Source organism: Camelina sativa, chromosome 12, assembly GCF_000633955.1.
Source record: "Camelina sativa cultivar DH55 chromosome 12, Cs, whole genome shotgun sequence".
NCBI lineage: Eukaryota > Viridiplantae > Streptophyta > Magnoliopsida > Brassicales > Brassicaceae > Camelina > Camelina sativa.
The window spans coordinates 18,994,635-19,011,699 of NC_025696.1; the positions used below are offsets into that span (position 1 = coordinate 18,994,635).

A 17,065-nucleotide genomic window follows, 5' to 3' on the forward strand; every position below is an offset into this window, starting at 1 on the left:
CTTTCCATGTTGGCACCCATTAGTTTTCACACCCTTTTGTTTTACACCTCTTTGTTTATATAAAGTTGCAATGTTTTGATCCAACAATTGTATTTCATCGTTGTACCCCTAGCTTTCAATGGTTGTACTTATTAGTTTTCGCACCTTTTTGTTTCACACCTTTTTGTTTTCACACTCTTTGTTTTCTCTATATAATAGCAAACCCACTTTTGGGGGCCAACTTTAATCTAACGGATGAGATTGTTTCTATTATCTCATCAAACGGTTTAAAATTATTTATGATCCCAACAGTTGCAAGTTTTTTTCCAATAATCATGTTTCTTCGTCGTACCCCCATCTTTTAAAAATCGCACCTATTAAACCCTTTGTTAATGATCTCAAAAGTTGCAATGTTTTGGTCCAACAATTGTGTTTCATCGTTGCACCCCCAGCTTTCCATGTTGGCACCCGTTAGTTTTCACACCCTTTTGTTTTACACCTCTTTGTTTATATAAAGTTGCAATGTTTTGATCCAACAATTGTGTTTCTTCGTCGTACCTCTAGCTTTCAATGGTTGCACTTGTTAGTTTTCACACCTTTTTGTTTCACACCTTTTTGTTTCACACCTCTTTGTTTTCACACTCTTTGTTTTTATATATATACAGATTTTTACGGATTTTGAAAAGAGTTTTTGTTCTTTGAGTATTATTAATGATCTCACCCTTTGTTAATGATCTCAAAGTTGCAAAGTTTTGGTCCAATAATTGTGTTTCTTCGTTGCACCCCCAGCTTTCCATGTTGGTACCCGTTAGTTTTCACACCCTTTTGTTTTACACCTCTTTGTTTATATAAAGTTGCAATGTTTTGATCCAACAATTGTGTTTCTTCGTCGTACCTCTAGCTTTCAATGGTTGCACTTGTTAGTTTTCACACCTTTTTGTTTCACACCTTTTTGTTTCACACCTCTTTGTTTTCACACTCTTTGTTTTTATATATATACAGATTTTTACGGATTTTGAAAAGAGTTTTTGTTCTTTGAGTATTATTAATGATCTCACCCTTTGTTAATGATCTCAAAGTTGCAAAGTTTTGGTCCAATAATTGTGTTTCTTCGTTGCACCCCCAGCTTTCCATGTTGGTACCCGTTAGTTTTCACACCCTTTTGTTTTACACCTCTTTGTTTATATAAAGTTGCAATGTTTTGATCCAACAATTGTGTTTCTTCGTTTTACCCCTAGCTTTCAATGGTTGCACTTGTTAGTTTTTGCACCTTTTTGTTTCACACATCTCTGTTTTCACACTCTTTGTTTTTATATATATACATATTTTTGTGGACTTTGAAAATAGTTTTTGTTCTTTGAGTATGATTAATGATCTCACCCTTTGTTAATGATCTCAAAAGTTGCAAAGTTTCGGTCCAACAATTGTGTTTCTTCGTTGCACCTTCAGCTTTCTATGTTAGCACCCGTTAGTTTTCACACCTTTTTGATTTACACTTCTTTGTTTATATAAAGTTGCAATGTTTTGATCCAACAATTGTGTTTCTTTGTTGTACCCCTAGCTTTCAATGGTTGCACTTGTTATTTTTCAACCCTTTTTGTTTCACACTTTTGTTTCACACCTCTTTGTTTTCACATCTTTTTGTTTTTATATATATACAGATTTTTATGGATTTTGAAAAGAGTTTTTGTTATTTAAGTATTATTAATGATCTCACCCTTTGTTAATGATCTCAAAAGTTTCAAAAACTCGATCCAACAATTGTGTTTCTTCGTTGCATCCCCAACTTTTCTTGTAGGCACCCGTTAGTTTTCATATCTTTTTGTTTTACACCTCTTTATTTATATAAAGTTTCAGTATTTTGATCCAACAATTATGTTTCTTCGTTGTACCCCTTGATTTCAATGTTTGCACTTGTTAGTTTTTGTATCTTTTTGTTTCACACCTTTTTGTTTCACATGTCTTTATTTTCATATTTTTGCATCTCTTCGTTGTATCCCCATCTTTCAAAAATCGCACCTATTAATTCTTTCACATTTTTTTCACACCTCTATGTTTCAAAAATCGCACCTTTTTGTTTTATACCTTTATTATTGTTATAAATTTCGATAGAATAATGATTTAATTTTTATTCTATGTGAATATCTTTCAAAATTGATTATCTGAGTATAATTCAGTAAACCTAGATTTATATATCTTTAACATTATTCTCTTATTGTCACTGAATCGATTTTTCATTTTTATATATATATAACAAATATTTTATTTAACTAATTTAGTTAATTCATCTTAGTCATTATTTATGTGTTTTATATTATACAGTAAAAAAATTACCAAAAATTTTTTACTCGAAATATGAAATTAACAATGTTAATCATTTCAAGTTTTCACTTTTCCGTGCGGTAACGCACGGGCCAACATCCTAGTTTAAATAAAATATAATTAATTTGCAACCCAATTGTTAAAAAGCCAGATTATAATAATTGCACAAATCTATCACCTAAGATACAAGCATGCGCTAGTTAACCTATTGAGATAGTTCAGTCTAGAAATCAAAGGTCAATCATCCTAATATTTACTCTGCCAATGAGAAAAACAAAAAAATATCTCATTTGATTTTAAACGTTACGTTTAGGTGAAAAAATTGCATATTAATGGGTCAATAGTAATGGGCCTTTATATGAGTTAATTGTCAAAAACGTAATGGGCAATAATAGCCCATTAACTTGTAAACAACCAAAATATTGAAGTCTCTTAAGAGTTGAGAGCGTCTTGTCTCGTCTCTCTCTCTCTCTGTCGCCTCGCTTTCTTTTGATACTTCAAAATCAGTCTCACTCTCTCTATTGCTCGATTCTCGCTTTCGTTTCTGACCTTCGGAATCTAAATCAAAGGTATGCGTTCTTTATTCTTCCGATTTTCTCAACTAAGTTCTCAGACATTTTCAGTCTATAGGGTCTAAAACGTTGTAGGTTGCTAGATAAAATGTGGAAGAAATAATGGTTTGAGCACTAAATCGTAAAATGCAAACTCAAAGCTGTTGTGGGTCTTTTCATTTCTTGTAAAGTTGTTAGCTTTTGATGGAATTTTTGATGATTCTCCCTTGGTTACTTACATGCCTGCGCACTGTTTGTTTAAATGCCTGACTGAAGTTTTTTTTTTTCAGTCAAAAGCTCACATTTTTAAAATCATTTTGTTAGTCTTGGTATAGGTATAATGTGAAATCGGTTTCTGATTTTATGCTCTGAGTACTGTAGACAGGTGGAATTGGTACGTTGCTGGTGCATTTATAGATTGTGATCCAGATTCTTAGATAGAGACAGAACATTTGATCATAGGTTGCTGATGATGATTCGTAAACATAGATGTTCGTTTCAGAGAAGAACCTAGAAGTCTCTGTCTACTATCTTTTTCTTTCTCTGTTCTTTCATTTGAGAAGAAGAATGTTATGTGATGATAGTTTAAGTGTAAATCTAGTCTCTGGATCAATGATGATAGGTATATCGATGTTCCTTCACATAGCTGTTTGACATTTTTTTGGTTTTTGTTTTGAAGGTTGGACAATGTTTCTCAAAGTCCAGTTACCGTGGAACATGATGATTCCAGCTGAAAACATGGACGCAAAAGGGCTGATTCTAAAGAGGGCTATACTAGTCCAGTTACTAGACGCATTTGCTTCCAAGAAAGCAACCAAGGAGCTTGGCTACTACGTGGCAGTCACAGCACTGGACAAGATTGGAGAAGGCAAAATCAGGGAGCACACGGGTGAAGTTCTGTTCCCGGTAATGTTCAGCGGAATGACTTTCAAGATCTTTAAAGGAGAGATAATTCACGGTGTGGTGCACAAGGTGTTGAAGCACGGTGTGTTCATGAGGTGTGGTCCTATCGAGAATGTTTACCTCTCATACAGGAAGATGCCGGATTACAAGTACATCCCAGGAGAAAACCCGATCTTCATGAATGATAAGATGTCTAGGATCCAGGTTGAGGCTACAGTGAGGGTCGTGGTGCTTGGGACGAAGTGGATGGAGGCAGAGAGAGAGTTTCAGGCGTTGGCTAGCTTGGAAGGTGACTATCTTGGACCAATCTTTGAAGAGTGATCTGTTATCATTTCTTCATGTGGTGGGGGGTTTTGGGCAATCTCTCATGTCTATATAACTCAATCTTTTAGTGAAATGTGTGTTGGTTACTCTCTCAAGTCGTACCAAAAAATGAAAACATTGATCTGTGAATGTAATCATCTTCTCCACCTGCAAGAGAAATATCGCTAGTGTTTGATATAGATAGTGATTTTTGCTTTCCTGTTTTGTGATCGAGGTCAAACCGGATTGATAAGAAATATACTATCTAACCAAAGATAACCGAACCAATGTAGATTAAGTTGTATTATATTAACCGACTTTTGTTATGTCTTTTTTAGTTTTTACCGACTTTTCGTCATTGAGTTTCATCTGTACCGTGGATTACTTAACATGAGAATAAATAACAACCATAGGATCTTTCCTGAATCAACTAGGATTATGGGGTTTGCTCTCTCTATATATATTGTGACGAATAACATCGTCTAATTCATCAACCCTCGTTGATCCTCATTGTCAACCCTCGTTGATCTATATATCTAATCAACTCTCGTTGTTGATCTTGGTTGTCAACCCTCGTTGATCTCCATTATCAAACCTTGTTGATCTATATCTAATCAACTCTCGTTGTTGATCTTCGTTGTCAACCCTCGTTGATTAACAACCAGAAGTCGATGTTCTTCTTGTTAGGGTTCGGCTTGTCATCAAGGTATATACGTTATCTTCTATGTCTAGGAGTTTTTATTATATTTTTCCTTACATGCGTAGACTAGGGTTTCTCTGTTTCGTTGTTACTCTGTTTCTAAATATCTCGGGTCTTGTGCATATACATATATATCTTGTAAAATTGACTCAATCTGATTCGTATTCTTGTAGGGATCAATATATATGACCGTGCTGGGACAAACACAACATATGTTATCAACGACTCTCGTTGATGCATTAACGAGATCAACTGTTGATCTCATCATCAACGACTCTCGTTGATGCTCTAATATCAACTATCGTTGATGCTGTAACGATCAAATCTCGTTGATCTCATCATCAACGACTCTCGTTGATGCTCTAATATCAACTATCGTTGATGCTGTAACGATCAAATCTCGTTGATCTCATCATCAACAACTCTCGTTGATGCTCTAATATCAACACTCGTTGATGCTTTACCTATCAACTCTCGTTGATGCGTTATCGATCAACTCTCGTTGATCTCATCATCAACACTCGTTGATCCTAATCAACTATCGTTGATGCTTTAAAGATCAACACTCGTTGATCTCATCATCAACTCTCGTTGATTCTAATCAATCCTCGTTGATAAAAGAAGCAAGGTTCATGCATTGGGTGGGGTTTTATTTGACTTTTGCCATGACAGTTGCGCTTGCTTGGCAAGTCTAAGACCCTAAATAATATGTGAGCCTACAGGTATAAGTGGTGTATCTGTTCAAGTACTCTCGTTGACCCTCTCACCATCAACTCTCGTTGACCCTCTAACCATCACCTCTGTTGATTCTAATCAACGTCCCTCGTTGAGTTTTTAAAACGAAGGAACTTGAATCTATCTCCATAGATTTACTTTCTTGTCTGGGCTTCCAAACTGAAAAAGAAGGGGATGCATACGACCTTTGCCATGACAGGTGCGCTTGCTTGGCAGGTCTAGAATCCCTATTAATAAAGACAAAGATTCAAAGTTTGGTTTCGTGGATCGCAAGGTATTGTTAATATACATTCTTTTCCTGGATCGCAACATATTGTTTTTTTGGTCATATCGTCATATGCTTGTGTTTGTAATACTCAAATGATTTCTATGATTACTTTTTCTAGAAAAGGACATAAAACTTCAAATACAATATGTATATAATATATAACTAGATTTCATCAACAAGAAATATCTTTAACGAAACCAATCTCTATATATTCGTGGTTTAGACATTACATATATATATATATATAATTAAGAATATTAGTCAAATATATAACAAGTTGATTGGTCTTGGTATCTTGTATCTTCCAAGTGGAGCGACGCTGGGTATCTAATTGAACAATCTCTATATATGCGTTGTTTATACATTACACATATTTACCCGAAATGTTGCACGATGATCGCTCCTCAATCTTCGCGATCCTCATTAACTCTGCATTAATCTTGATCTCATGCGTTACGCCCTTCCCGGTTTGACTCCGTTGGCAAACTCCGCACTCATTTTACCTCGTGAGCTTGAGTTCACCTCTCTCTTCTGAGCCGCCTTCCCAAACGGGTCCTGGGCCGTAATGGGCCATGAAGCCTTGTTCCAATCCAAATTAGTATACCGATTTGAGTACCAACAATTTACCTCCCAGTCTCGCGAAGTGACTAGTTCGAGAGACTTTTGATATTCTCTTTAGCGTATCTCGAGAAACAAAATATCCTCGAATATCTTGATTTGATTAAATTAATGATGAGATTTATCTTTTCAAATAGACTAGCCCGCTTAGACTGACCTAATGCTCGTAATTATAAGAGAGGGGGAAGTCTTTGACCTTTTAGGTTCCCAACGACGTCATTGCCCACTACATCTTCGCTTTTCAAAAGGTAAACTCTCCTCCCTCTTCTACACCTCTTGTTTAAAAATGTTTCTTTGTTCATTCTCTTGTTTTTGTTTTTGTTTTTTTTTGGCTTCGACGATAAAGGCAAACTTGTAAAGGTATAGAGAATGACAATCACTTAAATCGCTTGGAAACGCGCCAAGCAAACGCTTTTATTCAAACTTATAAAACTTCCTTTTTACAAGTTATGAATCTAAGCCTACTCTCTTGTCTATCTAACACAACACCCTGTGTAGATCTAAAAGAGTAAAACACACTCACCTTCAAAGCTCTTTTTGTTTGCTCGAAGGTTTACAAATCTCTCAAACTTATCCCACGAGTGCTAACTCTTTTTGCGGCCAGCCCTCGTCCTTTTAAACCCTTCACAAATGATCTCTAACCTAGATCTTTGTGAATCCCTAACTAAAAGGAAATATTCCTTATCCTAAGAAATATCCTCCCTAATCCTCTCGATCAAATATACTCTCAATCTTCTCGTGTATATCTTGATCTTCCTCTTCCTTTCTTCTCACGCTCCTTATCACGACTCCCATAATCTTCTTCCACGTCAGCTCAACTACCACGTCAGCATATCAGCGCTCTGAGACACTCCGCAAGCTCCTGTCACTTTCAGAGCTCTGATGCACTTTCAATCTCCCCCTTTTTGACTGAATCTTGCCACACAAGCAACCGCAGCATCAAACCTGAAAATGCACAGACAAACACAGCCAAGACAAGAACACAACCATACTAGCAAAATATTCCAGCAATCAACACAAGACGGTTAACCGACAAAGACTTGTTAAAATAAATTGTTCAAAACCAAAACAGAAACAAAATAACAACAAGTCTAAGTTTTAAACAGGGGAGAACCACATGAAAGTAAATAAAAACAATGAGCAACGATAACAACTGCTCCCCCATAGCATAACCTCCCCCTTAGACCTCTGAATCAGACTCATCTCCCCCTGCTTGTTTGGCACAGTTTAGCCAAAAATACCAAGAAACTAAACTAGAAACTGGAGCAAATATCAAAGTGAGAAACAACTTACCAGCGTCCAAGGCATCTTGCAGAATCTTGATCGCCAACCGGATGGCTTTGCGCTCTGCAGATGAACCCCTACGAACAGTCTTTTCAGCGGAACGCGACACAGTCTGCTTCCCCTTTGTCTTTTTCACGTCTTGTTGCTGAAGACTCGGAACAGGGCGTTGTGCTGCAAGGAGCTGATGGATAAGGCTTGGAAAAGGTAGACGAAATCCTGACTGAGCTTGCAGACCCAACTGTATGATCTGTTCGTAGATCATTCTCCCAAAATCAAAGGGAATACGATGCATGATCATGTAGATCACCATGGCTCTGTTCGCGGATATGTACCCTGTATTCACCGTGGGAGACCAGTTGCTGCAGCAAATCTTATTCAGATCCTTGATCACTGGGTCCTTAATCGCCGTCGATACAAGCTGCTTGCAAGTCTTCACTTGACCACCAGACAAAAAGAGTGCGAGATCCTCCTCCAGGATTGCAGCCGTCTGTAGTTTTTGCTCACGAATATCAACTGATTGAAGACCAAACAGAGCATTGATGCGGCTGGGAGAAAACTCGTACATCCAATCTCTGACAAGCACATCAACTGAGTTTCCTTCAACCTTGACTGTAGGAAGATTCGCCCAGAACTCATAAACAATCTCAGAATCATAGGGAACAATTTGGGTGACCGTTTTTGACAGACCAACTTGCTCAAGCAACTCCCTAGTAGAAACACCTACTCCCTGAGTATAGCTAACCTCAGCAGCAATGGTTCGAGAGGTGAAGAAACCATACCGTCGAGCAGCCTCAGCAGATATGAACCGTTTTGTGTCAAAGTCCTTAGACGATGCACCGCGTGAGGAGGACACACCCTTGTCCTTACGAAGAGACGGACGCTTGGATTCACGACCATCTGTATCCGCAGCTGATTGTCTCTTACGCAGACGAGACGAGATTCCCTGGTTCGACACCTTGGGAATGGGGACATCACCAGTGAGATCGACGACCGGAAATTGAGACGTCACCTCTTTCGGCGGAGAAGACGAAGAGTCGCAAGTTTCTTGGTTCCCGTGAGAGGGCGAGGGAACTTGATTCACCCGAGGCGAAGATGCAGCTACGGACTCCTCCTGAGGCTGGTAAACCACCATGGCAGTCGCGGGATCGATCGGAGCCAGTGGAGTGGGCGGAGGCAACGAGGACGGTGGGGTGTGAAGCTCCTCATCTGAGCTAGAGTCATAGTGGAAACCACTAAAGATGGACTTCATCGTTGATAGAGCGTTGATCGAACAGAGAAGAAGAGATTTGAGCAGAAGATTAATCGACACAGGATTGAAATCTCAAGGGTGATGAGGAAAACGCCAAAACCCTAGCTGCTCCTTTTTATACACCTCCGTGTGTTTCAGTGGGCTGCCCAAACTCGGCCCAAAACATTAAGGATTTCCTAAAACCACTTAATTAAACATTAGTGTACACTGCATCTATTTCCTCATTTGACTGCATTTAATCGTTAATTCAATCAATCACAGTTAATATTCATGCAATAAATCTCATTCTTCTTCCTTTTTCAGTCCTAATTAACAGATTCATGAACCAAACACACAGATACACACAGCCACTAATGATAGATTCATGAGGGACCCTGAACGAGAATTAAACACACATGAGCATTAAATATTTTGTTTTTTTTTTTTTTTTTACTCAACATTAAACAGTGCAGAACACTAACCAGACCTTTGTCGTATCAGCCACTTGTTCAGAACCTTCACCAGAAACTATCACAACCTCTTGAATTTTCGAAGATCAGAGGACTGTTGCATGTGGGTAGTCTTTCACACTGGCATGCCTTTAGTCTACAATCCATCCCAACATGTTAAGGCAGCTGGAGTTCATCTCTTTGAAGAGCACCTTTTTTTTTTTTTTTTTTTTTTTTATTATTATTATTTTTTTATCAAATAGCCTTATGATGACTGTTTCAGCATCTTGAGCTTCAGTGACATCATTAGATTGCGTCAGCCACTGATTTGGAACTCATCATTTCTTAGGTTGTGAAACCTTCGAATGATTGTGCATGTCTCTTCACAGCTCTTTGACCTCCTTAATCATGACAACGTTTAACAGGATGGATAGACCGGCATGACAGGCAGCTATTTCCCACACTTCTTCAGATGTTGATCTTCTATATATTCCAGGATTTCTATGATCTGTTCTAGTTCCAGTTCCTGTCTTAGACCAACACAACTCAGAAAAATAGTTAGAGTTCACAGACACCAATAGACTTCCTCAGATTTATGAATCTGTTGAAATCCAGAGGCTTAGTAAACAAATCAGCCAATTGAAAATCAGTGCTCACATGGTCTATCTCAATCAGTTTCGCCTCAACAAGTTCACGAACAAAGTGGTGTCTAATATCTATGTGTTTTGTTCTAGAATGCTGGACAGGATTCTTAGAGATGTTTATAGCACTCAAATTATCACAATGAATTAACAAAGTGTCAGAATCCATACCATAGTCAGAGGACATTTGACGCATCCACAGGAGCTGTGTACAACAACTGCCCAAGGCAATGTATTCTGCCTCAGCGGTTGACAGTGAGACACTGTTCTGCTTCTTGCTGTGCCATGAAATTAGATTGTTGCCCATAAAGAAGCATCCTCCACTAGTACTTCGGCGATCATCCACAGAACCTGCCCAATCAGCATCGCAGTACCCGCTCAGACTGGTGTTGGTATCCTTAGTGAAGAAAATACCAAAGTTCACTGTCCCCTTGATGTACTTGATGATCTTCTTGACTGCTAGCAAGTGTGACAGCTTGGGCTTGGCCTGGTACCGTGCACAAATCCCTACTGACAGACAAATGTCAGGCCTACTTGCTGTCAGGTAGAGCAAGCTCCCAATCATACCTCTGTATAGTCTTTCATCCACATCCTCTCCTTCCTCATCTTTTGAAAGCTTGTCATTGACCCCCATAGGTACCTTGGATTCTTTACTCTTCCCTAAACCAAATCGCTGAACCAATTCTTTAGCATAGGTGCTTTGAGACACAAAGATCCCATCAGCTGATTGTTCTACTTGCAGACCCAAGAAGTATTTCAGCTCTCCCACCATACTCATCTCAAACTCCTGTGACATGTTCTTCACGAACCTTTGCACCAGAGATTGACAGGTAGAACCAAAAATAATGTCGTCCACATAGATCTGAACAAACATCAAGGCCTTGTTGTTGTTGAGAACAAACAGTGTCTTGTCTACACTTCCACGAACATATCCTTGATCCAGAAGAAATGTTGTTAACCTCTCATACCATGCTCTTGGAGCCTGCTTGAGACCATATAGCGCTTTCTTCAGACGATACACATGCTCAGGATGTTGTGGGTTCTCAAAGCCTTTTGGTTGTTCTACAAACACTTCTTCTTGTAGAATCCCATTCAGAAATGCACTTTTCACATCCATCTGATGTAAAGTAAACTTGAGAGCACATGCCATTCCAAACATGAACCTGATGGATTCTAGCCTCGCTACCGGAGCAAAGGTTTCATCAAAGTCAACTCCTTCGACTTGAGAGTAACCTTGGGCCACAAGTCTTGCTTTATTTCTCACAATGCATCCACTGGCATCACTCTTATTCTTGAAGATCCACTTCGTTCCCACTATATTGACATTAGCTGGCCGTTTAGTGAGTTCCCACACATCGCTGCGCTCAAATTGTTCCAGCTCATCTTGCATTGCAGCAACCCAGAACTCATCCCGAAGAGCCTCTTTGTGATTCTTTGGTTCCATAGTGGAAACAAAACAGGCGAATTGAACAATTTCAGAGTCCTGAGTGACAGTGTCCGGAACTGCAGTCTTCTGTTTCCTTCCGGCCAGTTGAGCAAAGTCAATTTGTTTGCCCCTGGTAACTCTACCCCCCTGAATCGCACCGATAACATCACCTGAGGAGTGATTCCGATGAACCTGAGAAGATGGAGGAAGCTCGTCTGGTGANCGCCTCAACAAGTTCACGAACAAAGTGGTGTCTAATATCTATGTGTTTTGTTCTAGAATGCTGGACAGGATTCTTAGAGATGTTTATAGCACTCAAATTATCACAATGAATTAACAAAGTGTCAGAATCCATACCATAGTCAGAGGACATTTGACGCATCCACAGGAGCTGTGTACAACAACTGCCCAAGGCAATGTATTCTGCCTCAGCGGTTGACAGTGAGACACTGTTCTGCTTCTTGCTGTGCCATGAAATTAGATTGTTGCCCATAAAGAAGCATCCTCCACTAGTACTTCGGCGATCATCCACAGAACCTGCCCAATCAGCATCGCAGTACCCGCTCAGACTAGTGTTGGTATCCTTAGTGAAGAAAATACCAAAGTTCACTGTCCCCTTGATGTACTTGATGATCTTCTTGACTGCTAGCAGGTGTGACAGCTTGGGCTTGGCCTGGTACCGTGCACAAATCCCTACTGACAGACAAATGTCAGGCCTACTTACTGTCAGGTAAAGCAAGCTCCCAATCATACCTCTGTATAGTCTTTCATCCACATCCTCTCCTTCCTCATCTTTTGAAAGCTTGTCATTGACCCCCATAGGTACCTTGGATTCTTTACTCTTCCCTAAACCAAATCGCTGAACCAATTCTTTAGCATAGGTGCTTTGAGACACAAAGATCCCATCAGCTGATTGTTCTACTTGCAGACCCAAGAAGTATTTCAGCTCTCCCACCATACTCATCTCAAACTCCTGTGACATGTTCTTCACGAACCTTTGCACCAGAGATTGACAGGTAGAACCAAAAATAATGTCGTCCACATAGATCTGAACAAACATCAAGGCCTTGTTGTTGTTGAGAACAAACAGTGTCTTGTCTACACTTCCACGAACATATCCTTGATCCAGAAGAAATGTTGTTAACCTCTCATACCATGCTCTTGGAGCCTGCTTGAGACCATATAGCGCTTTCTTCAGACGATACACATGCTCAGGATGTTGTGGGTTCTCAAAGCCTTTTGGTTGTTCTACAAACACTTCTTCTTGTAGAATCCCATTCAGAAATGCACTTTTCACATCCATCTGATGTAAAGTAAACTTGAGAGCACATGCCATTCCAAACATGAACCTGATGGATTCTAGCCTCGCTACCGGAGCAAAGGTTTCATCAAAGTCAACTCCTTCGACTTGAGAGTAACCTTGGGCCACAAGTCTTGCTTTATTTCTCACAATGCATCCACTGGCATCACTCTTATTCTTGAAGATCCACTTCGTTCCCACTATATTGACATTAGCTGGCCGTTTAGTGAGTTCCCACACATCGCTGCGCTCAAATTGTTCCAGCTCATCTTGCATTGCAGCAACCCAGAACTCATCCCGAAGAGCCTCTTTGTGATTCTTTGGTTCCATAGTGGAAACAAAACAGGCGAATTGAACAATTTCAGAGTCCTGAGTGACAGTGTCCGGAACTGCAGTCTTCTGTTTCCTTCCGGCCAGTTGAGCAAAGTCAATTTGTTTGCCCCTGGTAACTCTACCCCCCTGAATCGCACCGATAACATCACCTGAGGAGTGATTCCGATGAACCTGAGAAGATGGAGGAAGCTCGTCTGGTGACAGTCCGGGACTGGTACCAGTATGATCACTAAAACTCTCAGAGGCTTGCTCAGACTTCTCATCATCAGTTACCAGATCCTTGTCAGAGAGAACAGGCACCATATCAATTCGTTGAAACGAAGTATCATCAAAGACAACATTTACTGTTTCTTGAACTGATCTTGTGCGTTTGTTGTAGACACGAAAAGCAGTGCTGTGTCCGGAGTAACCAAGAAAGATCCCTTCATCACTCTTCGAGTCAAATTTACCCAACTGATCCTTGTCATTCAGAATGTAGCATAGACAACCAAACACATGAAAGTAGCTTACAGTTGGAGGCTTTCCTTTCCATAACTCATAAGGAGTCTTGCTGGTCCCTGGTCGAACATACACACGATTGATAATGTAGCAAGCAGTGTTGACAGCTTCATCCCAAAACCGATGTGGCACTTGATTCCCATGCAGCATAGCTCTCGCCATTTCTTGGAGTGTTCTGTTCTTTCGTTCAACTACACCATTCTGCTCTGGGGTTCTCGGAGCAGAGTACTGATGAACAATGCCCTGATTTCCGCAGAATTGATCAAACTTGTCATTCTGAAATTCTCCTCCATGATCACTCCTGATAACCTGGATTGAATATTTTTCACTTTTAATCTGCAGGGCAAGAATGCGAAAACATTCAAGAGCATCAGCTTTTTCACGAAGAAATCGCACCCAGGTGTAGCGAGTGAAATCGTCCACCATGACAAAGATGAACCGTCGCCCAGAAATACTCTGAACTTGAATAGGACCCATCAGATCCATATGTACCAACTGAAGTGCATGACTTGTGCGAATATCAGTCACAGGCCCATGAGACGTCTTGATTTGCTTGCCTTTGTTGCACGGACCACATATGAAATGTGGATCACTTTTCAGCTTAGGAATTCCGCGCACAACCTCTTGATTAGCCAGTTTCATCATTGTGCGAATGTTGAGATGACCAAGCTTCTGATGCCACAGTTCTGTATCCAACTCAGCAGTCGTGTTAAAACACTGTATTGATGATTTCCACATGTAACAGTTGTTACCAGACCTCCTGCCTCTAAGTTGTATTGACCCTTGTTGATCCACAGCCTTGCACCCCTTCTTGGTGAAAGTGACATCCAGACCTTCATCACACAACTGACTGATACTTATCAGATTGGCCTTCAACCCTTCAACCAGGAAGACATCTTTAAGATGTGGTTGAGACTCACCACCAGTTGTTCCTTTTCCTCGGATCGTACCCTTCCCTCCATCACCGAAAGTAACTCTTCCTCCAGCAACACCTTCTAGATGTGATAGATTATCACGGGCACCTGTCATATGCCTAGAGCAACCACTGTCAAAATACCACTTGGCCTGATCAGCCTCTGTCTTTTCTGCTGTGAAAGCCACATGACAGTAGAGATCATCTTTCCTGACATACTCCTGTGTGTTTCTCCTGACAGCTGGATAAAACGCACAGCGTTGCATAACACGATTCTGAAACTGATAGCATTGGGCTTTATAGTGAGTTAGATGCCCACAATACCAACATCCTCTCCGTCTACTACGCTGAACAGGTCTTCGAGATGTCTGCAGAAACCCACTAGAGACATATGGCGGCCTAGTATTTACCTCAGGAAACGCAACCATCCTTGGATTTCTTGAATTCGGATTCACAGGAGCCTGATCACACCTCCTAGTCGTTTGAGAGAAATTCCTCTCCTTCTGTTCTGGTGCAGATTCCACTCCTTTGACAAATTTAGTGGTTGGGTTGGTGTTTGTTCCTTGGTAACCCAGACCCCACTTCAGATTGCTGGATCTTCCAGTGCTCAGCAGTGTATCGAGATCTTTGGTTCCTTTATTCAGCATCCTGATATTCTTCAGCTGTTCGTCTAACTGCTTCTCAAGTCGCAGAGTCTTAGCCTTCTCTTCACTTAATTCTTTAGAGATCATGGCAACATGAAGCTGTAAGGTATCTCTCTTAGAGGTTAACTGTGTGTTGTCCTGTGTCTTCTGAACCACCGTCTTGATGAGAAGCTCTATCTGATCTTCTACTGACAAATCTGCCTCTTCCCCTTCTGAATCAGAATTCACCTTCTCATCCACGTCTTTGATTTCCAGCACCACATCATCTTCTTCATCTTCCTCAATAACACCCAGCAGTGCAAGGAAGCTGTTAAGAACCTCTCCTTTGCCGACCTCTTCATCTGAGTCGCTTTCACTCCAAGTGATGTAAGACTTCTGCTTGTTTTCTCGTGAAGGACAATCAAACTTGGTGTGACCGTAGCCCTTACATCCATAGCATTGCAAGGAATTCTTCCGTTTGTTGTTTGGGCATTCAGACTTGTAATGTCCAAAACCCTCGCATTCAGCACACTGTCGTTCTTGCTTGTCACCCTTTCTGATTTCCTTATCAGTATCGGATTTCAAGACCGGTGATGTTCCCTTCCGCTGACCTCTTTCCATCTTGCGGAAGTATTTCTTAACCAGCAAGCCGACTTTTTCTTCATCTGCAACTTCCTGAGACTCTGCAATCTTCTGTTCCTCAATGGCTTTGAGAGCAAATGATTTCTCATTTATCTTTTCCTTCTTCTTCAGCTGTATCTCAAATGCCTGCATCATCCCAACTACTTGATTGTACTTGAGCTCATCAGAATTCAGTGAAACATCAATAGCAGACCTGTGTGGTTGAAACTTGTCTGGCAAACTTCTGAGAAATTTCTTCACCAGCTTCTTGTCCTTGTAGCGTTTACCCAGAACTACAGCTTCTTGTGCAATACCACTCAGACGACTGCTATACTCAGCAACTGACTCAGTCTCTGTCATGTGCAAGTTTTCAAAATCCGAAGCAAGATTGTCCAACCTTGTACGTTTGACCCTACTTGTGCCTTCAAACGTGACTACCAGAATGTCCCATGCTTCCTTGGCCGCGTCACATCCTTGAACTTGATTGAAAATGTCCCTAGGCAAAGACTTGAAGATAACTGATAGAGCCTGTGAGTTATGTTTGGACTCCGCTTTTTCTTCGGCCGTCCATTTCTTCCTGTGCTTAAGCACCAAGTCTCCCTTCTCATTTTTCTCCGTCGGATGAGACCAACCATCTTCCACCGCAAACCAAGCTTCCATGTCAATGCTTGAGATGGCCTGCTTGATCGACACTTTCCAAAAACCAAAGCACTCAGGATCGAGTTTCAATGGTGATTGAACCGCAACAAAATCCAGTGATTTCTCCATACCCTTGCCGCAAGATCTCACCTGTTGAAAAAGGATATCAGAACTTTTTATCAGGTGCTTGCTCTGATACCAATTGTAAAGGTATAGAGAATGACAATCACTTAAATCGCTTGGAAACGCGCCAAGCAAACGCTTTTATTCAAACTTATAAAACTCCCTTTTTACAAGTTATGAATCTAAGCCTACTCTCTTGTCTATCTAACACAACACCCTGTGTAGATCTAAAAGAGTAAAACACACTCACCTTCAAAGCTCTTTTTGTTTGCTCGAAGGTTTACAAATCTCTCAAACTTATCCCACGAGTGCTAACTCTTTTTGCGGCCAGCCCTCGTCCTTTTAAACCCTTCACAAATGATCTCTAACCTAGATCTTTGTGAATCCCTAACTAAAAGGAAATATTCCTTATCCTAAGAAATATCCTCCCTAATCCTCTCGATCAAATATACTCTCAATCTTCTCGTGTATATCTTGATCTTCCTCTTCCTTTCTTCTCACGCTCCTTATCACGACTCCCATAATCTTCTTCCACGTCAGCTCAACTACCACGTCAGCATATCAGCGCTCTGAGACACTCCGCAAGCTCCTGTAACTTTCAGAGCTCT

At 40.5% G+C, this 17,065-nt stretch overlaps 2 protein-coding genes across 2 annotated transcripts; one reads left to right on the forward strand and one right to left on the reverse strand.

Annotated features, from left to right (window-relative positions):
• Nucleotides 2,750-4,275, forward strand: LOC104732177 (DNA-directed RNA polymerase V subunit 7-like). Its single transcript, XM_010451714.2, has 2 exons — nt 2,750-2,870; nt 3,532-4,275. Exon 2 carries the CDS (start codon nt 3,540-3,542, stop codon nt 4,074-4,076), a length of 537 nt encoding a protein of 178 aa, XP_010450016.1. The 5' UTR covers nt 2,750-2,870; nt 3,532-3,539; the 3' UTR covers nt 4,077-4,275.
• On the reverse strand, nt 9,724-16,463 carry LOC104733649. Its single transcript, XM_010453214.1, has 3 exons — nt 11,765-16,463; nt 10,153-11,622; nt 9,724-9,866 (listed from the first exon to the last, which is right to left on the reverse strand). The coding sequence occupies exons 1-3, from the start codon at nt 16,461-16,463 to the stop codon at nt 9,724-9,726; spliced, it is 6,312 nt and encodes a 2,103-aa protein (XP_010451516.1).

Coding starts and splice junctions, on each gene's coding strand:
- LOC104732177 (XM_010451714.2), top strand. CDS start 3,540: ATGTTTCTCAAAGTCCAGTTACCGTGGAACATGATGATTCCAGCTGAA.
- LOC104733649 (XM_010453214.1), bottom strand. CDS start 16,463: ATGGAGAAATCACTGGATTTTGTTGCGGTTCAATCACCATTGAAACTC. Junction 9,867..10,152: donor TCAAATGTCCTCTGACTATG/GTATGGATTCTG, acceptor GGTCTAAGACAG/GAACTGGAACTAGAACAGAT.